The 24,524-nt window shown below is 59.9% G+C and overlaps 2 protein-coding genes across 2 annotated transcripts; both read left to right on the forward strand.

Moving 5' to 3' along the window:
* Positions 1–1,275: 1,275 nt before the first annotated feature.
* On the forward strand, positions 1,276–8,772 carry UAP1 (UDP-N-acetylglucosamine pyrophosphorylase 1). The gene is made up of 9 exons (XM_066556158.1): positions 1,276–1,585; positions 1,662–1,866; positions 2,646–2,821; positions 3,044–3,216; positions 4,346–4,539; positions 4,913–5,056; positions 5,409–5,597; positions 7,936–8,002; positions 8,215–8,772. Exons 1-9 carry the CDS (start codon positions 1,276–1,278, stop codon positions 8,305–8,307), a joined length of 1,551 nt encoding a protein of 516 aa, XP_066412255.1. The 3' UTR covers positions 8,308–8,772.
* Positions 8,773–10,729: 1,957 nt separating this feature from the next.
* DDR2 (discoidin domain receptor tyrosine kinase 2) lies at positions 10,730–23,505 on the forward strand. The gene is made up of 18 exons (XM_066555208.1): positions 10,730–10,841; positions 11,136–11,268; positions 14,311–14,426; positions 16,206–16,308; positions 16,429–16,660; positions 16,744–16,891; positions 17,022–17,127; positions 17,461–17,644; positions 17,715–17,958; positions 18,073–18,135; positions 18,262–18,392; positions 18,876–19,086; positions 19,578–19,801; positions 19,916–20,052; positions 20,427–20,618; positions 20,747–20,975; positions 21,491–21,640; positions 22,065–23,505. Exons 1-18 carry the CDS (start codon positions 10,730–10,732, stop codon positions 22,200–22,202), a joined length of 2,853 nt encoding a protein of 950 aa, XP_066411305.1. The 3' UTR covers positions 22,203–23,505.
* The last annotated feature ends 1,019 nt before the right edge of the window (positions 23,506–24,524 follow it).

The raw sequence follows: 24,524 nt of genomic DNA on the forward strand, positions 1-24,524 counted from the left end.
GAGACCATGGCTGTCAGAACTCCTTCCAGTTCCAGTGAGGGGTGGTCGTCGCTTGGAGGCAGGGAGCCGGGAGCTGTGGGATGGAGGGGGCTGTTAACATCATTATTGGGCTTTAACAAGGCAAGTTCATCTAAGGAGGGGAATTTCACCACAGCTGTTGGCTCAGCAGCAGGACATCTTGCCCTTTCTCCTGTGGTTGACAAAATATCACCTGCAAAGTACCATCGAGTTCCCCCTCCCTGCAAGGATTTCCACGGAGTCTGGACGTGCTGTCTCCACTCTGCTTCCGCACTGCACTCCATCCCCCTTAGCATGTGTCTGTATGGGAAATCATCTTGGAATACGTTTCAATTCATGCCAACTGCATTCCATCCAGGGAGCAGTAACTGTGATTTACCCTGTAATTTCCGTACTGTTATAACTCCTGTTAGACAATAATAAAAATCTTCACATTTCTCTAATTGTACTCCCAGTTAGCTGTCCACAGCGTCCCCGGGCAGTCTTCCCCAGCCCCACACGCCGGGGTGGCCTCTGCCTGGCCGGAGCCCACCGTGTGGGCACTCGGGGCTCGACTTCCTGCGGCAGCCCCGCTTCCCCACCGCAGAACGATGCTGTCCGCAGGCGAGCCGCCGGGTAAGCAGGCGGGCCCCGGGGGAGCTGCGGCTTGCACAAGGCCCGGGGCCGCTGCCGGCGCGGCGGGTGAGCAGTGTTTTGGCTGCAGCCCGCTTTGACGCCCAGCACCGGGACTGGCAGAGCTCCAGAGGCGTTTGGGGCAGGGTGTGGTTCCCGGGGCGCCCTGTGCAGGGCCGGGAGCTGGACTCCATGTCCCGGAGGGTCCCTTCCAACTCAGCGCATCCTGTCATTCCGGGACACCACGCGGCCCCGATGACGGCAGGAGCGCCGTGTGTCATCGCTGCTGACGCCTCGAGGCTCCCGGGCCCGGCCGGGCTGACTCCTCCTCCGCAGGGACCTCGCCGGCGCATTTTGGGCCGCATTTGGGGTTTTTCCCTCCCCTCTCGCCGCCCCCGAGTCCGCCGGGGCCGCGCGCTGACGTGGCGCGCGTTGCCATGGCAGCCAGCGGCGCGCGCCCCCGCCGGCGCCGCAGCGGCCGCTCCGATTGGCGGAGGCGACGCGAAGGGGGCGGGCGGTGCCGCCCCTCCCCCGGTGCCCAGTGGGCGAGCTGCGCGCACCACGTGGCACGGGCCCCTGCCATTGGCCAGCGGGGAGCTATAAAGGGCGGCGGCGGGGGGCGGCGGCCCCGCGGTGGCGGGCGGCATGGAGGCGGCCGGGGGTGAGGGGGATGTGGCGGCGGAGCTGCGGCAGCGGCTGGCGGCGGGCGGGCAGGACCATGTGCTGCGCTTCTGGCCCGAGCTGGACGGCGCGGCCCGCCGGGCGCTGGCGGCCGAGCTGTGCCGCATGGACGTGGCCGAGATCAACCGCTTCTTCCGCCGCGCCCGGGGGGACGGCGGCGGGGCGGCGGCGACGGCAGCAGCAGGGCTGGATGCGCGCATGGAGCCGGTGCCGCGGGACGTGCTGGGCAGCGCCTCCCGCGACCGCGGGCTGGTGCCGCGCTGGGAGAGCCGCGGTAGGTGCACGGGGCGGCGGGGCTCGGCGTGGCGCGGAGCCGGCGCGGAGGGCCCCACGCGTGTCTGCTCCCCCAGGGCTGGCGGAGATCGCGGCGAGCCGCGTGGCCGCGCTGCTGCTGGCCGGCGGGCAGGGCACCCGCCTCGGCGTCCCCTACCCCAAGGGCATGTGCGACGTGGGGCTGCCCTCCCGCAAGACCCTCTTCCACCTCCAGGCCCAGCGCCTGCGGCGGCTGCAGCAGATGGCGGAGGAGCAGCACGGCACTCCCTGCCACATCCCCTGGTGAGCCCCGGCCTGGGGGGGACACGGCTCGGGGGGTGGTGTCAGAAGGGACCGCCCGGCATTGCTGGATCGGGGTCCTGTAGATTGGCATAGCCTCTGGGTGTCAGCAGCCCGCGCTCCTCTGGGGTGATGCAGTTCTCCTGTGCAGCCCGAGGTTAGCCTGGGTTGGTGCAGTTCCCTTTGGCAGCCCGAGGTTAGCCTGGGTTAGTGCAGTTCCCCTGTGCAGCCCGAGGTTAGCCTGGGTTGGTGCAGTTTCCCGGTGCAGCCCGAGGTTAGCCTGGGTTGGTGCAGTTCCCCTGTGCAGCCCCTGGGGTGGTGCAGTTTCCCTGTGCAGCCCAAGGACCATGGACTGGCATAGCCCCTCTTTGTGTCAACGCTTTGCAATGGGCATGGCCCCTTAGAGTGAGTGCTTCAAGGCTCAGGGTGGGACTGGCAGGTCCCACGTTGTCAGACTCAGTTCCACGGCCCTTTGGGAAAGGTTTTCATGTCCCATGCAGGACAGCAGCCATGGAGGGTGAGGAGATGAGCTGCTGAGGTGCTTTGTAGACAAGGCAAGACACCCACTGCAGCTGGGTGTCCCATGCATGGTGTTGTATGGTTTTGGAGATACGTGTTGCAAGGGTGAAACCCTTCATTGTCTTGGGACCACAGCAGCTCAGATCCTCCTGAGTGGGGGGGGGAGGGGGGGAAAGCATATCCTGGGTATTCCCCACTTTTGGGATGAGGGGTGTGAGATCCTGCCTCTCCTCCCTGTTCATTGGGTGTCTACTCTGCAACAGGTACATTATGACAAGTGGCCGCACTATGGAGTCCACCAAGGAGTTCTTCCAGAAACATCGGTATTTTGGCTTGAAGAAGGAGAATGTCATCTTCTTCCAGCAAGGCATGCTGCCTGCCCTGGGATTCGATGGGAAAATCCTGCTGGAGGAGAAGGGCAAGATTGCTATGGCACCAGGTTGGTGGCCAGGGGTGAGACATGGTGCTGAGGAACAGCTTTTGGAACTGCAGTCTTCACTGTGACCTGGCCCATGGCTGACTCAGCTGGGAGGTGTCTGTGTCTGCCCTGGCAGGGAGGACCAGGGTGGGGTGTGGCTGGGCTGAGGGCCCTCCACATCATCCCATGGGGAAGGAGGGTTAGTGTGGGTGGCTGACGGACAGTGAGGCGTTCCCTCTGCAGATGGCAATGGGGGCCTGTACCGGGCGCTGGGCTCACACGGCATCATGGATGACATGGAGCAGAGGGGCGTGCGCAGTGTCCATGTCTACTGTGTGGACAACATCCTGGTGAAGGTGGCTGACCCCAGGTTCATCGGGTTCTGCTTGGAGAAGGGAGCAGACTGTGGGGCCAAGGTATGGTTTTGGGAGTAGGCAGGCACTGCTCCTTTAGAGCTGGGTAGGGTCTGTCCTGCTCCTTGCCTGGCTTCCCTGACTTTTCACCCTTCATCCCTTCATTTGCTGGCTTGCCACAACCAGGAGGGATAGCTAAGTACCTGGAGCTCAGTGGTGAAGTAACACATGCTGCCATAGTCCTGCCTGCCCTTGGCATCCTGGAGGATGCCTGGCACTGCTCTTCTGCCTTGCACAGGAATATGGCACCAACAGGCCCAGGGCTCGGAGGTCCCCCTGGGGTCAAGAGGCTGTTTGGGAGCCCTAGCTGCCTGGAACACACCCAGATGCTGGGCAGCTCTTCTCTGGGTGGCTGTGGCTAGCACAGGCAGACAGGATCCTTGCCATAATGTGCCAGCTGTCCCCAGCCTGACATCCTGGACACCAGACCAGGATGCAGCTGGGTGCAGCTGACACTGAACCCAGCTCCATGTCTTGTGGACAGGACATCGCACACTTAGAGCTTTACTTAAAGATTGGCTTGACAGCCAAAGGTTTTGTTTGCGTTTGGCTTGGCTCTGGCAAACAGGTAAAAGGACTTACTGGTCTTGCAGCTTTCAGAGGCTAAGCTGAGAAAGGGAAGGCAGTTTTCTCCCCCTGGCCTGCATGAAAGAAAGAGGAAATAAACCTTAGCATAATAAAGCTCCTGCAGAAAGAAGAAAGCCCTGAGCCCCTGCATGCAGCATTGGGTAGGGATTTGCTGGGGTATCTCATAACCCAGAGGGAGGTGTGTGAGGTGCAAGGAGGAGAGGAAGGTCAGGGGGATGTCTCTGCTGAGCCAGCAGCCTTCTAGTTGTGAACAGCAAGCTGGCTAAAAATATCCGTGCCTGCTGCCAGCTGCATGTTAGCTTGGTGCCACATCCTGCTGTGCCCTCTGGGTGTGTCTGACACCTGTCACCCAGCCCTGCCATCGCAGCTTCCTCTAATCCCCACTGCCAGAAGCACTTGGGAGGGGAGGGCTCATACATCGCCAACCCTGCACCATCCCAGCAGAGGAGAAAGCCTTTCTAAATAGGGCCCGCTGTTTCCAAGGGAGCATGTTGGAAGCGTGGGGCTTCGGGTGCCTTTCCCTGACAGCGCTTCCCTTGGGCAGGTGGTGGAGAAGACCAACCCCACGGAGCCGGTGGGCGTGGTGTGCCGCGTGGACGGTGTGTACCAGGTGGTGGAGTACAGCGAGATCTCCCTGGGCACCGCCCAGCAGCGCGGCCCCGACGGGCGGCTGCTCTTCAACGCGGGCAACATCGCCAATCACTACTTCACCACTGCCTTCCTGAAAGATGTGGTCAAGTAAGGGCCTGCTGCAGTGCCAGGACAGGAGTGCTGGCGCTGAAGTGCTGCTGCCAAGCAGAGCTGGCTGTGCCTTGCTTGCTGCTGGTTGAGCTCCAGGCATGCTGTGATGAGGCCCCTGCAGAGCTGGTCTGACCCCCACCTGTCTGCACAGCCCCTTCCTTGAGATAAGAGTTTTCTGGGCCGTATCTGGATGCTCCTTCCAGAGTGCAGGCATGTGGGGCTGTCTCCTGGCTGCTGTGGGGATGAGCATGTGGGGATGTGCCTTGGGGCAGCCAGGGTAAGAGCAGGGCAGCCATCCTGCTGCAGCCGTGTCTGAGCTGGGGATGTGGCTTGCTCGGAAAAGTGACATCTCTGTCTTGGCCTGTTGCAGCATTTATGAACCACAGCTGCAGCACCACGTGGCTGAGAAGAAGATCCCACATGTGGACATCACTACAGGGCAGCTAGTCCAACCTGAGAAGCCCAACGGGATTAAGATGGAGAAGTTTGTCTTTGACATCTTCCAGTTTTCCAAGTATGTCCTTTGCTCTCTGTGGGGTCCAGGCTGGCTGCTGGCTCTCCCGGGGGAAGCTCTGAGAGCCTCTGGGGTTGTGCCAGGGTGTGCCCACTGTCAATGCCTCGGGATCAGGATAGGATGGCAACTGGAGGCTTGGGTGTTGCATGCCTCCTGCTGGGCTGAGCCCTGCTCCTGTGCCAGAGGAACATCTGCTGACCCTACAGGCCAGGGCCTCCCCTCCCTCCTGCACAGCTGTGAAAACAGCCAGTGGGTGTGGGTCAGGGGAGGGCTGTGGGCCCAGCTCAGCCGCCCTGGCAGGGGAAGCAGCCACAGTTTCCAAACCCCACCCTCTCATGCTGTGTTCCCCCAGGAAGTTTGTGGTGTATGAGGTGCTGCGTGAGGATGAGTTCTCTCCCCTGAAGAATGCGGACAGCCAGAATGGCAAGGACAACCCCACCACAGCCCGACATGCCTTGATGTCCCTGCATCACTGCTGGGTTCTCAATGCAGGGGGGCACTTCGTGGATGAAAATGGCACACGCATCCCTGCCATCCCTCGGTGAGTTGCTTCTCCTGTCACTTCTGCTCCTTTTTGGGCTGGATATTAAGCACAAGGCAATTCCAGCACTGATAACAGCGTCACAGAAGCAGCCAGCTATGGGTCCCCTCTCCTGGGTGATCCGTGGAGCAGAGCTGAGTGTAACCTGTGTGGTGACAACAGGAGTGGTGCTCAGTTGGCAACAGCTTTCCTTCTCAATTCAGCCCCTATGAACTGAATCCTGCCAGCCTCCATTGCACAGCCAAGGTTGCCTCTGCAGGAGGGAGGTGGCTCCCTAAAGACAGAGCACATCAGCAGGTCCATGCAGCAGCCAGGCTGGCATCAACGCATCCCTCAACCACAAGATCTCCCGCCGGCCTCTTTAGGGATCAGTAGACCCCAGACTTGTTTTGCTCTGTTTTTCTCCCCTTGCTAACCCTTGTTTGTTCCCGTGTAGCATCACAAACGGAAGGTCAGCTGCCAGCCCAGCAGATGTCAATGACAAGTAACTATCCCTGTGCCAGGTGCATGGTGGCGGGGCTGTGCTTAGGGACTAACGGGCTGCAGGCAGAGCCGCGTGCCAGGCTAACGGGGCTGGGGGCGCATGTGGCCGCTGGGGCATGTCACCCCTGGGGACAGGGGGTGCTGCTTCTCATGGTGGCGGGGCAGGCAGCACTGCTCCTGCTGGGCTCCTTTCCACAGGGATAACTGGATGGGGCTCATGCTGTTGGTACAGATGCAGGATGGCAGCAGCCTGATCTGACTGCACACAGCCCCCAGAGGTCACCCCGCAGGCAGGGTGCTGTTGGCAAACACCCTGGCACGTCCTTTGATGCCACTCCCCTGTTTGTCACAGCACGGCAGGGACTGGTCCCAGCCGGTCCCAGAGCTGGGGATGGCTGCCATCTCCTGGTGTCTACCAGGCGTCCAGGCAGACCGAAATGGGATTAAAAACATGAAGCAAACGTCAGGCAGGCTTTGATGTAGCAAGTGTGAATCTGAGCACAGCAGCCAGCTGGGCTTTGTGTGACTCCAGCTCTTGAGTTTGGAAGATCCAGAGCATGACACTAGGAAAAGCCCCTGGCTCAGTGCTTGACAGTTAATGGGAATACACAGGGAAGTTTTAACTCTTCTGTTATGTTCTGTAGGCACAAACGTGCTGGGACTTGGAGCTGGTGAGTGTAAATGACTCACAGAGTAAGCAGTCTTGTTCCCTTCCACTCTTTCAGAAACTTTATCTTCAGTTACTTCCTGGTGGAATACAGCTGTTTTATCTCTGTTTTAATTCCAGACTCCAGGTGTTTTCAGGCTTATGACTAAGCCATCACACTAGTTAACATGCAGGAGAAAGGCTGCACCTTGTCCCACATTTACCCTTCATTACCAGTTAATATCAATTGTTTTTTAAAACTACTATCTTGAATCTAACATTCAAGGTAAATACCAGTGGGGGTTGGGATGGGTGAGTTTTATTTACTGACACCTGGGACAGGAGAGGGCTGAGTGAGTGTGTGGCAGAGGAAGGAGCTTTGACCTGGGTGAAGGCAGCGTTGTCACAGATGGCATTCTGCCATGCCTGCCTGGCTGCTGTGGCCACTGGCTGGGAAGAGGCACCCTGGGGTGCTGGCTGCTTGTTGGGTCCACACAGCTGCACCCCCAGATTTACATGCCAGCTAGATCCAGGGATCATCTAAGCATGTCCTATGAAGGCTGGTGGCAGCAGGAGCAGGGTCAGGGACCCCACACAGGCCCCTGCCCAGCAGTGCTGCTGCAGTGGGCAGCACTGGTGTGGTTCTGAGATTTTGCTCACCAGCTCCATCTCACAGGCAGAAGAGAGGAGCCAAGATAGTTGATCTAACAAAGGCAGGAGGAGCAGACAGTGCCACAGGGAGTGATTCTGAGTAAGCAGAAGGGCTTACCCTGTGTCCTCAGGTTGTGCTTTAAGTGAGAGAGCGCTAAAAGCAAGACCTCTTGCTCTATGAGAAGGTGCTCTGTGAGTGCATCTCACATCACCCCAGGGCTGCAGGAGGAGAAGGAATGGGTGACTCATTTCCATGCAGCATCAAAATAGCGGGGCTGGGGGCACAGGCACTGCTGTAGCTACACACATGGAAAGGCATCATGAAAGCCCCATCTAAAGCTCTCTTCCCTTTCAGTTGCTGGTGGCATCTAAACTTTAGCTGGCACCTCTGTGGAGAGCACGCAAGGCTTAACTAACCCAGGGCAGCTCTGTGCTGGTGGGGCCTGTGTGGGCCCAGACAGCCCCTGACCCTCCGCCTGGCCTCGGCAGATGTTGGGCCCTATCTGTGTCCCCCTTGGGCTGTACCTGACTCTTCTGACTGTATATTGTTCTCTGCAGCTTGAAGGATGCAAACGACCTGCCAGTCGAGTGTGAAATTTCTCCCCTTGTGTCCTACGGAGGAGAAGTGAGTACTGGTTCTGCAGAGCTCGGGGCCCTTGGGATGGGCCGGGCTGGCAGGGCACACGTGTGAGGGATAAGCCACAGAAGCGACTGTAACTCACTGGGGAGCTTTTTGGGGCAGTGCCCCCAGGCTGCCAGCACAGGAGGGGGGCAGAGGCAGCTCAGCAGCCAGGTGATGTGCAGGGTGTTCCTAACAAGCCAGTCTCATCCCTGCAGGGCCTGGAGCAGTTGGTGAAGGACCGAGAGTTCCGCACGCCGCTGATCATTGACGAGGATGGGATCCACGAGCTGGTGAATAACGGGGTGTAGTGGCAGCCCAGTGGTGCCCAGGCAGGGCTGCCCATCCCACCAGGAACTGGGGCATGCCAAGGTGGATAACTGGGCCTAGCAGGGACTGCTCCTGCTTGCTCTGGCCCTCTGCAGAGGAGGATTTTGACCCACTCGGTTCTTGGCATGTTGTATGCTTCTATTTATATTTTAATTTAAAAACCAAACGCTACAGATTCCCCTGCCACAAAGCACAGCTGTGGTGCTGCCCTTTGCACTCCAGGCTGTGGGCATTTATTTTTAAACATGTGTATAGTAATAGTCATTGTACATGCAGAGAGGGGATTTTTATGATATGGGGCTGGGTTTAATCTAGAATTTTTATTTTTCTTAAATCTACATGACTATTTTTTTTTAATAGGGTCCTTGCCATTGCCCTTGTCTTCCCTTTTGGTCATCCTTTGTATATTGCACAACTGGAAGCACCCAATTAAACTCTTGAGTTACTCCTGTTTGTCTTCTGTGGTGTTTGAGTGACAATGACTTTGCACCAAGAGGCTCATGGAGTAGAGAGCCAACTGCATCATGCCAAGAGCTCTGTTCAGTGCAGCGAGGGTCTGGGGTGGCTGCAGACAGGGCCTCTAGCCTGCAGTGCTCATTTGGGGTGTTCCTGGACGAAGCAGAGAGTTGTACCCTCCTCTTATATTTCTGCAAACAGTGGCAAGCCTTGAGCAGGTAGGAACAGGCAGGTGTGTTGCACTGCTGGAGTGCTCAGGGTGAAATCAGCCTGGCACTGAGCCCTCCACCACTGCCATGTGCCCTCTGCTTTTCCTGGAGGGGCTCTGGCTCCTGCATGAGCCCACTGCCGAGGAGTGTGGTGTCCTGACTGCCTAGGGCAGAGCAGCTGTGCTGCCTCCACTCCTGTTTGGGAAGAAGGATGGAAAGTTTGGCCAGCTCCTCTCCTGATCCTGATGTGGCCACAGCCTCTCACTGCCCCATGGCTGCCTGGCAGGCAATTTTCCCTTGCAGGCCTGGGAATGGACCCAAACCACTCCCTCTGGGGGAAGTCACCACGTGGCCCCCAGGTGCAAAGGTGACTGCTGGGTTCCCCAGGCACTGTGCCAGGGCCACCAGGGCAGCATGGGGGGTCCTGGCTGGTGCTGTCTCCTGCTGGCTCACCACAGGCTGGCTGGGCTGTGCATGGCCGGGCCTTTGGCTTTTGGGCTTTGCAGACCACCACCTTTGCATTCGGTCCTGGGGCAGAGTGCCAGGGTGCTGGCTGCTGCCAAGTCATTTGAGCAGCACTTCCAGGTAGCAGGAGGGGAGTGGAGCAGAGCTGGCTGGTGTTTGTGCCAGTGTGCACGTAGGGCAGCCTGTGCTTCTCCCTGCCAGCTGATCTGGGGCAGCACATGGGGCACTGCTCAGACCTGCTCCCTGGCAGCCCCGGGGAAGCTATGCCCTGCCTCTGTCGCCCTGGGCAGTGCTGGTCAGCTGGTGCTGCAGCCCCTCTCTGGTGGCAGTGACAAGGGTCACCAGTGTCTGCTGGGAGCAGTGCGTGGCTTCCCCTGCCGGTGATTCAGTTGGTTTGTCTGGAGACTTCATGATGCTAAAGAGGTTTAGGAGCGGGGCTACAGCCCTGGGGCTTTGGGGTGTCTAGTTGGACAGGAAAGCTTTTTCAGGAGTTGGTGGCCTGCTGCCGGGGGTGCTATTTCCTTCCCATAATGTGAGCATGGAATTCACCACAGCCAAAACAGTCTAAAAATTCTTTTGAAAAAGTTCTTTAATTGTGGTTTTTGATGTTGCACAAAAATTAATGTGAGCCCATTATTATTACTATTAGTAGTAGTATTATTATTTTCTCCCTGCCTCGTTGCGTAGCCGGTGGCCACCGTGCCAGGCTAGTGCCTGGAAATGATGTCAAGCCACGAGCTCTGCGTGGAGCTCGGAGAGCTGGAGCCCCAAGCCCGTGCCCTGAGCCAGGTTGGTCCTTTGGCTGCTGTCCTGGCCACGTGTGCCCGTGCAGGAGTCCCAGATCATTCCCCCGGGGCCCGGAGAGGGGTAGCCTATGTGGGACCCTCTGGGCCAGCCCTGGGGTCTTGTGGAGTGTCCCCATCACCCACATTTTGGGGATCTCCTACCCAGCCCCACAGTGCAGGAGGAGGGTCCTGGACGCGTGTGCCGTGCCACAGCCACGGGACAGGCACTGGAAAGTGAAACGTTGCCTATTGCTTTAAGTTCCCTTGCTGGCCACGGGGACTTTTTATTTTTTTTTTCTCTCGCGCTATGAATGGGTTTTGCTGTAAATTATAGCTCTGCGCACATTCCCTCGGGCCGAGGAAAATAACCTCTGCCGAAACGCCATCCCGGATCGCTGACTAGCTCCCCTTCTCCGCTCCCTAATTGAAACCAAATGTGCGAGATGTAGGATTGTGGGATTTCTGGCCGGCTCCCAGGAATCCGCAGAATGCGAGCGAGCTCCCAGAGGCATCTTGCATCAGCCCGGGGAAGTTCGCTCCTCACCTGGCTCCCCCGGCCCGGGCGAGGGGCGCGGAGCCCGCCCGCCCTCCGGCGCTCCGGTGAGTCCCTCGGGGTCCCTCAGGGCTGTGTGGGGATGTGTGACCCTCCTGGCCTGGCGCGGTGGGGGGACACGGCTCAGGCTCCGCGGCGGAGCCCAGGCAGAGGGGCTGAGGTGTAGCTCTGTCCGGGAAGGGTCTGGGGCAGCAGCAGGGCACTGTCCTCACTCGGAGAGATGACAATTGGCCCCTTTTCGCCAGCTGACCCCACAGCGCCAGCGGTTCCCCCCGTGCCTCGTGCCAGGCCGGCGTTTCCTGGTGTCCCTCCTCAGCTCCCGCCTATGTGTCTGTTGGCAGAGCTGGCGGCAGCGCTGGTCAGCCAGGGAGGCCCTGCTGTCCCCAGGGTCCCTTATCCAGGCACCGGGTCACACTGGGAGGGGGAGCACAAGGCCACTGCCCTGGTGCTCGTGAGCATCGTGCCCCCGTGCTGGTGCTGGGAGCCCACTCGTGGCTGCCAGCCCTGGGTGGTGTTGGGGCGATGCTGCGGAGCCCTGCTGACAGCGGGGCGACGGCTGGGAGCGCCTGGCTGCCAGGGAGCACTCGCAGTATGCAGCACCCGCAGGACGGTGTCCCCAAGCCCCCAGCCGTGCTCCTGGCAGGACGGTGTCCCCAGGCCCCCAGCCGTGCCCCTGGCAGGTCTCGCCGGGGCAGCTGGAGCCATGGGGATGTGCTGGCTGCTCCTCGCACCCCGGACAGCTGCGATGCCCCGGGCTGAGCCAGCGAGCCCGTGGCTGGAGAGGCACTTGCTGCTGCAGGAAATGGGGCTGCATCCAGCCCAGAAAAAGTCTAAAATGGCATTTTTGGAAGGAAGGAGGACTACGGGTCCCGGCATGCTGCACTGTGCTCCCACCAAGGCTGCCAGCAGCACGGCATGCTGGGGGCTGTAGTGCCAGCTGGGGCAGGGATCCTGAACCCCCTTATCCAAACATCCTTGGGCCGGGCTCACAGCCAGGTTGTCTTCACTCAGGGACATTCCCTGAGTGGCCTTGACCTGTCTCACACAGCAGGAGGGCAGCCCCAGCCCCGTGTGAGGACTGGGGCTCTGCAACAGGAGCCCTAGAAGTCTTGGCAGACTTGTGTCCAGGACCTGGTGTGCACAAGGGGTGCAGGCTGCTGCCATCCAGCCTCCTCCCCATGCGTGATGCATCCTCCTGATGAAGCAAAGGTGGCAGTGCCCACCTGGGAAGCAAGCTGGGGACCTTGCCCAGCTGGGGACCTCACTTGGAACTGGCTGAGAGCAAGAGGGATCATGGCTCGGGTGGGGGTTGTCTCTTAACAAAAGCGAATTTAGTTTCTCCCCCAGTTATTTCCTTGGTTATTTCAGTGGAATAAGGAAGGGGGGAAATAAGAAAGGAAAACAACAAAAAAGCAGCAGCCAAGGGAAACTCAAAGCCCAGGCAAGGAGGAGCTCCAAAAGCTGTCTACACTAAAACTTTCCAGTGACTGAAAAATTTCAGCAAACATTTTCAGTCAAAACGTTGCAAAGCCATCCCTTTTGCGGGGCTGGTGGCACAAAACTGATTTCCAGCTGGGCTGCCAGTACTGCCCCTGTGCTTGGCCGTGTGTCCCTTAGCCCTCAGCCTTGTGGCCTGAGTCACTGTCCCCACACTGTCCCCCAGCCCCACACCCCTGAGGAGCAATGAGCACTTCCCAGTGGCTACGTGGGGATGATTTCCCTATACTAGGCTAAATGTAAATGCATTCCCTGCAGGACATTACAGCATGTGATATCCTGATGCTTAAAGAGTTTACTCAGCCTGAAAGAATAGTGGGGAAAATATCCCTGGATATTTTTTGGAATGCAGAAGGAAATTAAGATTTTAATGTTCGTGGGGAACTGGCAGGAGCTTCTTGTGTGTGCCTCTGGGCAATGCAGCTGAAATTCCCAGTTGCAGCTGAGTTAGTTGCAACTAGCTACAGTTTCCCAGCTGGGAATAGAGGGGGGGAAAAGCAACCACATATGGGCTTTAAAAAGAAAGGAAAATTAGAAAAAGTGGGGGGGGGTGTGAATTATCCCAAGTGGAGGTGTCTACTTGTGGTGTTTGGCAGAGTCTCCCAGGAATCCAGCAGGGTGCTGTGGGGTGCAGAGAGCTCCTTGCAGAGGGCAGGTGGCAGCTCCTGGGGTTTTGCTCTCCCCCTGGGTGCTGGTGTGGCCACAGCAAGCTCCGCTCTCGCTCCTGCCATGCCAAGCCCCAGCTGTGGCAGCGCCCAGGGCCATACCCGGCACCTCCCAGCTGGCTCTGTGGGATGTGGGCAGCTGCTTTGGGTGTGTTTAGCCTTTCTCTCTGTAGTGGGGACAAGGCCGTGGGGTGATGCAGGGACACAACCAGGCATTCACCTGCAGCATCAGTGGTTGGGCTGTTTCAGGGAGGTGCCAGCCAGGACAGACATCCCTGGTGCAGTGGGCTTGGCTGGAATTTACCCCAGCAGCCAGGCCCTGTTTGGCCAGGAGCTGTAGTCCTTTTAACCCCCAGGTTAGAAGGTTGCTCTCTCAAAGGTTAATGTGCATTTAAACTAGATTAAAACAGCCTTTTTAAATAGAAAGAGAACTGATTGCATCTGGTACTGGTTTGAAAGTGTCCTCTTGGCAGATAAGGGGGGCTCAGGGAGCCTGAGGCAGGGCTGGTGACGTTTAGGGGTGTCCCTGGTGCTTCCCCTGGCATGGTGCCACGCCCCATGGTGGTGGCCCAGAGGTGTGTGGGCACAGTGGGAGCTGCTCGGGCCCTGGGAGCTCCTGGCAGCTGAGGGCTAGCCAGGGCCAAGGCCATGGCTGTGGTGACAGCCCTGACACAAGGGCAGGCACGTCCTGGGGAGGTCCCCTTGTCCCCTCTGAGGAGAGGCCTGGCAGCACCAGTCCTTTTTCTCCCCAAGCCCCGTTCCCAGGACCCCCGGGTCCCCTCCAGCCCCATCCCATGCTCCCCTCGAGGCAGAGGGTGCAAGGTGGCTCCCACGCCCTCTGTCACACTTTTCTGTGTCACACAAGGCCCTGGCATCACTCTGCCATGGGGAGCTATCCCAGTAAATACCCTGTAAATCTCGGGTGATTATCTGCTCTCCTCTCTCGAAGCCAGCAGGCAGGAAACCGCTCTGGCACCCTGCTATTATTGTCTGATGTGATGGGGTTGTGCAACTTCTTCTTTCAAAGGCAGCCAAGGGTGGGTGGCCAGGCCAGAGCCTTTGTGCCCTGCGGTGGAGGTGGCCAGTGCTGGCCCCAGGGAGCTTCCCGCGGGTCCTGTGGCCATTCCATGTGGATGTGGCACACCATGGCTCCCAGGGGTGGGGTCTGGCATCCCTGTGACCTCCACCACAGATCTGAGCTTGGGGCTCTGTTCCTCCTCTGAGGCTGAGGTGGGGACACAGGGTCTGGTGCAGGAGAAGTGCTCCCACCTTCAGCTGGCTGCCCCAAGCAGGGCTGGTGTTTGCCTCCTCCTCGGCTGCCTCAGTGTGACGAGCCCTGGTTCTGTCTCCACAGGCCTGCTGACATGTCGGCCACCAGACTGGCCCTGCTGCCACTGCTGCCACTGCTGCCACTGCTGCCACTGCTGCTGCTGCACGTGCCACGTGCTGCCAGAGGCCAGGTCAACCCCGGTAAGTCAGACAGGGACCAGGTGGCTGCAGGTGCCATAATTTCATTTCCCTGCTCCTGCCAGATGGCCAAGTTTGGACTCGCATCGTCTCCATCATCTCTGGGATTTTCTCAGCTCTGGGAGCAGTTTGTGATGGCCCCCAAGCCTGCACCTGCCTGGTCACTCTGCTGTCCTGCACCTCACTTGGGCACCTGCAGTGACCTTCAGAGCCCCCCCAGTGTGCCACAGGTGCTGTGTGGCCCCTGGCAGCTGGCAGGGTGCTGGACATGGCAAAGCGCTTCAGGCCTGGGCTCTGAGCGGGGCCCTTGCCCATGGGGGCTCACTGAGGCTGGAGGCTGCCCAGGTGCCAAGCTGTTGTTTTCTCTGCTGGGCTGTGCCTTCTCTGGGGGTTTTGCAGCAAATCAAGGCTGGCTTTGGTGAAGTGGCTTGACTGGGTGCCTGGCTTCTGCTCAGAAACCACAACACTGCGCCGGCCAGCAGCACAAGTGTGTTTAGATGGCTGTTCCTGCAGGGCTCAGCCCCATCCTGTGCTGCAGGGATGGACAGAGCCCAGGTTTTCCCAGGGTTTCCCCACGGAGTTCCTTTAACAAGTCCCTCCAAAGGCTTCTTCCATCTGTGGGAGGAGTTAGCTGGGTCTTCCCTGGAGGTTGCACTGTGTTTATTTAGGGAGGCAATCCTGTTTCTCCTGCAAACATCAATGGCTGGCAGAATTGGATTTGCCTGGCCAGGATTGTCATTACCAAGACAAAAACACGGGGCTGGCCCTGTGTTTGGCAAGAATTGAACGGGAATTCAGCGGGAGCTGTGCTCTGCAGAGCATGACAAGTGTGAGAGCAAGAGACAAGAAGAGATGCTCCCCCTGTGCCAAAGCTCACGATGAAGATGCACTCATCCTTCTGCCTGATGCAGGATATGATCCCTGTGTCTGGGGTCCCGGGGATGGTGACACAATGGGACGTGGGTTCTTTGTGGGTGCAGTGCCAGGCGGGCCGGGGGCTGTGGGGTAGGAGGTGGCCCAGGCGCAGTGTCCTGCCCGTCCTTGCCCCCTCGGTGCGGGTGTTTGCTCGGGGTGGTGTGTGGCAGGACCGCGGTGGGCTGGAGCCGGCAGCCAGACGGTAAACACGGCCAAACAAGCCACCCTTTCAGCAGTGCTCTTGGCAGCCAGGCGTGAAAAAATAACTCCTGTGAAGCAGTGAGGATGCGGTGCTGAAGGAGTCGGCTGCCACTCGGGGGTGCAGCCCGCCTGCCACCCTGGGTACTTTTCCACTTGCAGCCCAGCCAGGAGCAGGGCTGGGGGTGGGAGCTGAGGGGTCATCAGGGAGGATGAGTGCCTGTCTTGGTCACTTGTTCCCTCAGGCAGGGACAGGGAGCAGTGGGCAGTGTGGCACAGTTGCTGCAGTGAGGTTTCTGGGCAAGTGGCCCCCCAGGAGCATGGGGACAGCAGTGCCAGCTCCCAGGCTGTCCACCACAGCCAAGATCCTTGCCAGCAAGGCTGAGGAGATCCCTGGGGACAGGGCCCTGCGTGCCTGTTAGGCCTTGGAGCCACCTCCCCTTCTTCCTACTTCACTTGGAGCTGGGCTGGCATCCGCTTCTGGCCAGAGGCTTCACTTGCTTGAGAAGGTGCCTGCTTTGGCAGGACTGTCCCTGCCTTGCTTTGTCCTCTCTCTGTGAGCCAGAGGGATGGAGAGTGCTGCCCTGGGGCACAGTGGATGTGCCCCAGCCCAGGCCATTTCCATGGAGGGATTCCCTCCTGCTCAGTGCCCTGTTGGTGTCATTGCAGCGGTGTGTCGGTACCCCTTGGGAATGTCGGGTGGGCACATCCCTGACGAGGACATCTCAGCCTCCAGCCACTGGTCTGACTCCACGGCTGCCAAGTACGGACGGTGAGTGTGGGCACCCTCCTGCAATAGCCACAGCAGGGTCTGGGCTAGCATGGAGGGAGAAGGGGGACATGGGGCTGGCCTCAGCCACCTGCAAACAGCTCCTCCACTCTGGGCTCTCAGGCTGGACTCGGAGGAGGGCGATGGAGCCTGGTGCCCCAAGACCCCAGTGGAGCCAAATGACCTTAAGGAGTTCCTGCAGATTGACCTGCAAGCCCTGCACTTCATCACATTGGTGGGCACCCAGGGGCGCCACGCCAAGGGCCATGGCAATGAGTTTGCCCCCATGTATAAAATCAACTACAGCCGGGATGGCACCCGCTGGATCTCTTGGAGGAACCGGCACGGGAAGCAGGTGAGGAGACGGGTGGGGGCTGCATTGGGTGGTGGGTGAGGAGGCACCTCCTGCCCATCCCCACCATGCTTCTCTCTCTCTAGGTGCTGGATGGAAACACCAACACCTACGACATCGTCCTCAAGGACCTGGAGCCGCCCCTCATCGCCCGCTTTGTCCGCTTCATCCCTGTCACCGACCACTCCATGAACGTCTGCCTGCGCGTGGAGCTGTACGGCTGCGCCTGGCTGGGTGTGTGCTGCAGTCCCCTGCCTGTCCCTGTGTCCCCATGCTTGGGTGCTGGCCATCCCAGTGGGGGCTGTCTGTCCTGCAGCACCGGGATTGGCGGGGTGCCCATGCACTCACCCTTCCCTCCCTGCAGATGGGCTGGTGTCCTACAACGCGCCGGTCGGGCAGCAGCTCATCCTTCCTGGGGGCACCATCATCTACCTGAATGACTCAGTGTACGACGGGGCCTTTGGGTACAGGTGAGGACTGCGTGCCATGCTGGGCAGCAGGTGAGGGGCATTTTCAGGCTGATCCTCAGCAGAGCAAATGCTTGCAGTGTCCTTGAGGTAGGGGACATGGCCAGCCTGGGAAGGCTGCACATCATGAGGGAAGCAGCTCCTGCCCTTCCCCTGGATTTGCTCTAGCTGCACCACATGTTAAGCGCCCCACAGCCTTTTCCAGAGAGAACATCAGGAACAAAATCCCCCCCTGAGTGTCCTGGAGCCCGTGAGGAGCTGCCAGGGGGTGCTGGGTGCTGCAGGTTTGTGGGACTGGCAAGAGTCATGCTCCTTCTGTCCCTTTGCACATGCCAGCATGACAGAGGGCCTGGGCCAGCTGACGGACGGGGTGTCGGGGCTGGACGACTTCACGCAGACCCACGAGTACCATGTCTGGCCAGGCTACGACTACGTGGGCTGGCGCAACGAGAGCACGGCAGGCGGCTATGTGGAGATCACCTTCGAGTTTGACCGCATCAGGAACTTCACCGCCATGAAGGTCCTCACCCCCCCCGCCCTGTCACCCTCCCTGTGCCCCTCGGTGGCTGTGCTGACAGGCTGCCCCACAGGTCCACTGCAACAACATGTTCGCCAAAGGTGTGAAGATCTTCAGGGAGGTGCAGTGCTACTTCCGCGCCGACGCCAGTGAGTGGGAGCCTAGCGCCGTGTCCTCGGTGCTGGTGCTGGATGATGTGAACCCCAGCGCCCGTTTCGTCACCGTGCCTCTGCTCCACCGCATGGCCAGTGCCATCAAGTGCCAGTACTACTTCGCCGACACATGGATGATGTTCAGTGAGATCACCTTCCAGTCAGGTACTGGTTGCCATGAGCCTCATGGGGACCAGGCTCTCCTGGGTGGGAGGCTCAAGGAGGTGGCAGGGCTGTGGGCCATCCACACCCCCACCCTGATCTCTTCTCCCTGGCCAGATGCAGCCATGTACAACAACTCAGTGCCCCCTGCCGAGGCACCCGTGGTCCCCACCACTTACGGTAAGCATGGGAAGCAATGTCACCCTGTGCTGGGTGGGCACTGTGCCCCATCCCATGCAGGAAAGGGGCAGGGGGTCTCCCCATTCCCCACTGTGACCGGCCCTCTCTGTCCCCTTCTCCGGCTAGACCCCACACTCAAGGTAGACGACAGCAACACACGCATCCTGATCGGGTGCCTGGTGGCCATCATCTTCATCCTGGTGGCCATCATTGTCATCATACTGTGGCGGCAGTTCTGGCAGAAGATGCTGGAGAAGGTGGGCAAGGGTGGTGTGGCTGGTGAGGTGCCTTGTGGTGTTGGGGTCATTCTGGGCAGGTTCTTCTGGGAGCTCAGCACGGAGAAAACCGACTCCATGCAAGCGCTGATGCTCCCTTCCCCTCCTCAGAAAGGCTTTTCACCCATCTCCCAAGGAAGGGGACTTAGCTGAGCAGGGTGGTGACTTTGGAACTTTCCTGTTTGTCCATCCCTCTGTCCTGAAGCTGATCTGGGGAACAGGAGCCTGGATGTGGAGGGTTCTCACCACAGCCACCACCTAAACAAGGTCACTCACAGAACTGATGAAGTTAAACCCTTTTCCATAGAGGCAGACAAGAGAAGGGGGGAACATGAGGACAAACTCAGGCAGGGATGGCAACCTAGGGACAAGGTACTAGAGAGGAGGTTTGGTCACATCCCTGGTGCCATCCTGCCCATGCTGTGGGGAACCCCACCTCTCTCCTCCCTTGCCCTGCTGTCACAGGCATCACGGAGGATGCTGGATGATGAAATGACCGTCAGCCTCTCCCTGCCCAGTGAATCCAGCATGTTCAACCACAACCGCTCCTCCTCCCCCAGCGAGCAGGAGTCCAGCTCCACCTATGACCGCATCTTCCCCCTGGGACCCGACTACCAGGAGCCCTCCCGCCTGATCCGCAAGCTGCCCGAGTTCACTGCGGGGGAGGAGGACACAGGTGAGAGGCAGGACACCCTGCATGCTCACAGCCGTCTCACAGGTGACAGCCAGGACACCATTCACTGAGCCTGCTGCAGCCCCCTCTCTCCAGCCCCAGCTTTTGGCCGCTCCCCAAACATTTTGTCAGAGAGGGAGAGGTCACACAAGTCCCCATGCATCCCCCATGAAGGTCACAAAAAGCCTGTGACTGAGAGCCGTCAGTGACATCCACTGCCAGACTAAGCTGTATCCCACTGTTATCCTTGGGATGCTCTGGCACCTCTTCCTCAATGATGTGGAGGCCAGGCATCGATCTCCGCTCCCCTGGTGCTCAGGGCTTGGTTGATGTTTGCCGTTGGTGGGGAAAGAGTGGAGCAGCCTGCGCTGCCTGCAGGAAGGCAGCCCTGCGGGGGCTCTGGGGCAGAAGGGGCAGCGTGTGAGCAGCCCCAGGGAGCAGAGGGTGCAGGGCAGGACACCCATGGCAGGGCTGGCCCCGCTGTGTCCCCCTAGGCTGCAGCAGCCCCACCAAGCCATCGCAGGCCAGTGTCCCCGAGGGCGTCCCGCACTACGCCGAGGCCGACATTGTGAACCTGCAGGGTGTGACGGGCGGCAATACCTACTCAGTGCCAGCCCTCACCATGGACCTGCTCGCTGGCAAGGATGTGGCCGTCGAGGAGTTCCCCAGGAAGCTGCTGACCTTCAAGGAGAAGCTGGGGGAAGGCCAGTTTGGGGAGGTGAGCGGGAACTGGGCCTGCTCTGAGCAGCACTCAGGCAAAGTTCTTCCCAGCTCGCAGGGGCTGTGGAAGGCTGTCAGTCAGCAATGTAATGGCTGCCCCTTGCTCCCCCAGGTTCACCTCTGTGAAGTGGAAGGGATGGAGAAGTTCACAGGGAAGGACTTTGCCCTGGAGGGCCTGGATGGCAGCTCTGACCGCCCCATGCTGGTGGCTGTGAAGATGCTGCGGGCAGATGCCAACAAGAATGCCAGGTAGGGGCTGAGGGGGGCATACACCCCAGCACTGCCCACGTGCAAAGCCTCACCAGGAGAGCTGGGATGCTTGGAAAGCATTCCGTGTCTCCATCGGCCATATGCTCAGTCAGTGCAGCTGCAAGGACCACACACCTGAGCTCTCTGGGGATGCTGGGCTGTCACACGTCAGGATCCTTGGTCCTAACCAGCTCCCCAGTGCCTACCTACCTGCTGAGCCCACCCTGCAGCTCATCTTCTCTAGTCCCAGCGGAAGGGGCCCACAGGTCCTCAGGAGGCTTGGGTGGGCGGGTGGCACTCTTGGCCAGTCTGTACTCACCTCTGTGGCCCTCTGGGTCTGTCTATCCCATCTGTGTGGTTTCTGTTCCGGAAAGGAATGATTTTCTGAAGGAAATCAAGATCATGTCACGGCTGAAGGACCCCAACATCATCCGGCTGCTGGCGGTATGCATCACAGATGACCCCCTGTGCATGATCACCGAGTACATGGAGAATGGGGACCTCAACCAGTTCCTGTCCCGCCAGCAGGCAGGCGGCACTGCTGCTGCCCACACACCCACCATCAGGTAGGGCTGCCTGGGAGAGCAGGGGCAGGCAGTGCTGCTTGCTCCTGGGACACCCTGCCTGGAGCCATGCACCTTCTGGCTGTTGTCCTTCCTTCCTTCTGCTCATTCGTCCCGTGTGCCCCCAACAGTGACCTGCGGTTCATGGCCACCCAGATCGCCTCGGGCATGAAGTACCTCTCATCCCTCAACTTTGTGCACCGGGACCTGGCCACACGCAACTGCCTGGTGGGGAAGCACTACACCATCAAGATTGCCGACTTTGGGATGAGCAGGAACCTCTACAGTGGGGACTACTACCGCATCCAGGGCCGGGCGGTGCTCCCCATCCGCTGGATGTCCTGGGAGAGCATCCTGCTGGTACACGGGGCCGGGGCTCCTCTGATGGACACTGACATGGCTCTGGGGATGCTCACTGCCCTGCTTCCTTGGGCTGGGAGGTGCAGGAGGGAGGGGGAGGTCTCTGCTCACTGCAGCCCAGATTTGGGATGAAGCATGGGGACAGCGGGAGTGGTGGCAGCTTTTTGAGGCAGGCTGGGGGGACTGTGGTGATTTTTAATGTCCCAGTGCAGGACATCCTTTAAACGGGATGCTTGGCATTTTATCCTGGCCGTGGTCAGGCCTGGAAGAGGGAGCAATGTTGGTTTTTACCTTTGCCAGGAGCTGGGTCCTTGGCAAGTCCAGAGCAATCACTGCCAGCCAGACCTGGAGCTCACCAGGCTCTGGCCTCAGGCAGAAAGCAGGTCTGTGGGGCCAAGCACCTCTCTGGGACCAGACCTGGATGCTGAAGCATCCAGAATGAAGTTTAGATCCCCGAGCACCTGGAACTTCTGGGTAAAGCCCATGCCTGACCCTGCTCTGCTCCCTCTGGCCAGGGCAAGTTCACAACGGCCAGTGACGTGTGGGCATTCGGAGTGACGCTGTGGGAGACCTTCACGCTCTGCCGGGAGCAGCCCTACTCCCACATGTCTGACGAGCAGGTCATCGAGAACACCGGCGAGTTCTTCCGCGACCAGGGCCGGCAGGTAGGGACGGGATGGGATGGACGGGACAGGGGTGGACCTAGGACATCGGGGGCCTGGGGAGAGACTTTAAGGTGACCAGATAGGGAGCTTGGCTGTGAGGCAGCTATGGGACAGGAACTCCTCCAGAAGGAGTCCTGGTAAAGGGCCCATCGTGGCAAATGCTGCACTTCACACAGTCCAAGGCACTGCTTGCTCACTGACCCCACTGCAGCTTTTAGGGTCTGAGGGACAGAGGCAGGTGTCCCCAGCTGCCTCACTGTGCCATCTGGGGTCATCTTGCCCCTGGGCACATGGCAGCACAGCCCCCATCTCGGGCCATGGAGAGATGGGGCACCCTGAGATACGGGGCTCTCCAGGAGCAGTTTGCACATTGGTTTCTGAGGCAGTAATTCTCTCTTTGCCATTTCTGCTTTCTGTTTTGCAGACCTACCTTCCCCAGCCCATGCTATGCCCTGACTCAGTCTATAAGCTAATGCTCAGCTGCTGGAGACGGGACACTAAAGATCGTCCCTCCTTCCAGGACATCCATCGTCTTCTCCAGGACTCAGCCAGTGAAGAATAACCCTCGGCTCCTGCCTGTCCTGGTCCATCCTTCCCTGTGCCCAGAGGAGCCCCAGATGCAAACCGAAGCCACTTCACTCGGACTTAGCCATAAACCTGGAGCAGCTGCTCTTGTTCTCATTGTGCAGTGAGGCCTCACAGGAGGCCCCCAAGGACAGCAAAGCCCCTCGGTGTGGGACAGCTCAGACCTCCCTCTTCCCCACGGACCTGAGCCCGGCAGCGGCTGGGGGAGGGTTATTTATTGGTGCAGCCTGTTCCTGGTGACAGGGACCAGGACAGAGTGGCTTCTCTTGCCCGGCTGAAGGGGACAAACTTCAGCTGGACTTTCTCCATGAGGAAGCTCGGCCCACACACAGGGCAGGTACCTGGGGAAGGGATGTGTGCAGGTGTGTGCCCGCTGGAGCAGGGACAGACCAGCAGCCACCACCTGCTTCAGGAGGAGTTGGGAGCAGCCTCTGGCTGTGCGATCGCGGGGTGAAAACAAAGACTCCATGGACATTCGGGGCTTTGGACATGCCACATGGAGAGAGAGGCAGGAAGCGCCCTCCCTGCTGGCCAGCCCCAGCTGCACAGGGAGAAGACTGGGGGCGCTCCTGGCACCTCACCCAGCTGCTGGAGTGTGCAGCCGGGGCGGAGTGGGCATCCTGTGCCGAGGGGACATTCCCTCACTGACCACAGCCACTCCAGGGCAGCTCAACTGCCCAAGAAATGCATTTTGGATGCCCCATAGGTGATGCATGGCAGCTGGCAGCAGGATGCTAGTACCTTTTAGTTCCATAGGGAAATCTCCAGGTCCTCCTCCCCTAGAGTTAACCCACATCTTCATCTGCCAGGAGAAGAATGTGTATAGCAGAGTTTCATTGGCAGCTGCCTGCTGCCCATGCCTGCAACAACCCCATGGGCATGGAGCAGGGCGCTCCAGCTCTCCCTGGCTCTCAGCCTGGGATCACAGTCCAGCTGAAGCCCCTGAGCTGGGCTCTGCCAGCCTGAGCATCCCACAGCATTCTGGCACCTGTCTGTGCTCCTGAAGCTGCCAGCATTCTGAGCAAACTGGGTAGGTGCCAAAGCCATGGGCCCTGGCAGGTGACCCACCAGGCCCCAGACTCGGACCCTCCTGTGGCTGGGCAGGAGGAACTGTGGACTTGGAGGGTCCATGGAGCCCTCCACACTCTTGTACGCACTAGCTCAGCACCAGCAGGCGCGCATGGCACAGTTCCCACTATCCCGTGGCTAAAGCATGTGTATATTCAGTAGATGCACCTATGTGTAGGGGCCAACCCGCTGAAGAGACACTCGGTATGTGATCTGGCTGCATGGTTTCCTTGTGACGCTTCTGCAGGCAGCTCAGCTCACCTCCCCCGAGGGCACCCCGGGGCTGGGGGGCTTTGGAGCTGCACTGTGTGCCTGGGATGTGGTGTGGAACACAGGTAACAGCCCGAGACTTGGAGCCAGGATGATCAAGGGAGCAGCTGGCTGACCCAGACTAGCTGTCTGTCCCAGCGGGCGGGAGGGAGGATGCTCTGAGGCTCAGCATCCATGGCAGGACATGTGCAGCAGCAGGGCCGGGGAAAGGGAAAGGTGTCTGGGAAAGGGGAGGGCAGGGATGGTGGCTGTGCCCCGCAGAGACTGGCTGGTCTCCCGCGTGCTCCTCCTGCCTGCGACAGAGGATGGATGCCTCATCCCTGCTGAGCGTGTCAAGACGAGGAAGGGCTTTGTTCGTGTCCTGGAATTGGTATCTCTCTGCCTGTCCCCTCGAATGGCCGCTCCGTGCTCAGAGTGCGTTGTGGCCCATCCCAGCCGTGCCTCAGCGGGCTGGGGCAGGTGGGGCACATCTGCAGCTCCCGGGGCCCGGGCACTCTGCACCGTCGGCATGGCCCCGCATTCAATAACACGCTGGGGGGTCTGGGGGGCAGCTGTGGGGTCCGCTGTGTTCAGGCCCTGCTCCAGCTGGGACCCCGCCAGGGGCAGGGCTGCCCCGGAGGGCCATGGCGGCAGTAGGGAACGGCGGCCTACTGGGCATTTCTGCCTTCCTCGGCGGCAAAGAGGGAAGGGAAGGGAAGGGACAGCGGCGACACCCAAAGCTCTCCGTAGAAGGGGCGGGCCCTGAGTGGAATAGGCGTGGCCAACACGATGTGGGCGTGACCTAGGCGCCGGGGCGTGTTCATAGGGGGCGTGGTCACGGAGCGCGCCCCGGTGGCTCCGCGCTCTGCTCACCATCACGCCACCGGCGGCGCGGGCCCCGCCTCCCTGCCGCCCGCCGATTGGCTGCGGGGCCGGGCGGGGCGGGGCCGGGCGCGCGCAGAGCTTATAGGGCGGGGGCGGC

Source organism: Molothrus aeneus, chromosome 9 (assembly GCF_037042795.1).
Source record: "Molothrus aeneus isolate 106 chromosome 9, BPBGC_Maene_1.0, whole genome shotgun sequence".
In the NCBI taxonomy this organism is placed as follows: domain Eukaryota; kingdom Metazoa; phylum Chordata; class Aves; order Passeriformes; family Icteridae; genus Molothrus; species Molothrus aeneus.

What these genes read in the sequence shown, in the direction of transcription:
- UAP1 (XM_066556158.1), top strand. Translation starts at nt 1,276, where the DNA reads ATGGAGGCGGCCGGGGGTGAGGGGGATGTGGCGGCGGAGCTGCGGCAG. An exon ending in GCCGCGCTGGGAGAGCCGCG is followed by an intron (nt 1,586 to 1,661) that starts GTAGGTGCACGG and finishes CTGCTCCCCCAG; the next exon opens with GGCTGGCGGAGATCGCGGCG. An exon ending in GAGCAGACTGTGGGGCCAAG is followed by an intron (nt 3,217 to 4,345) that starts GTATGGTTTTGG and finishes TCCCTTGGGCAG; the next exon opens with GTGGTGGAGAAGACCAACCC.
- DDR2 (XM_066555208.1), top strand. Translation starts at nt 10,730, where the DNA reads ATGCGAGCGAGCTCCCAGAGGCATCTTGCATCAGCCCGGGGAAGTTCG. An exon ending in GACGGGGCCTTTGGGTACAG is followed by an intron (nt 17,128 to 17,460) that starts GTGAGGACTGCG and finishes TGCACATGCCAG; the next exon opens with CATGACAGAGGGCCTGGGCC. An exon ending in GGAACTTCACCGCCATGAAG is followed by an intron (nt 17,645 to 17,714) that starts GTCCTCACCCCC and finishes GCTGCCCCACAG; the next exon opens with GTCCACTGCAACAACATGTT.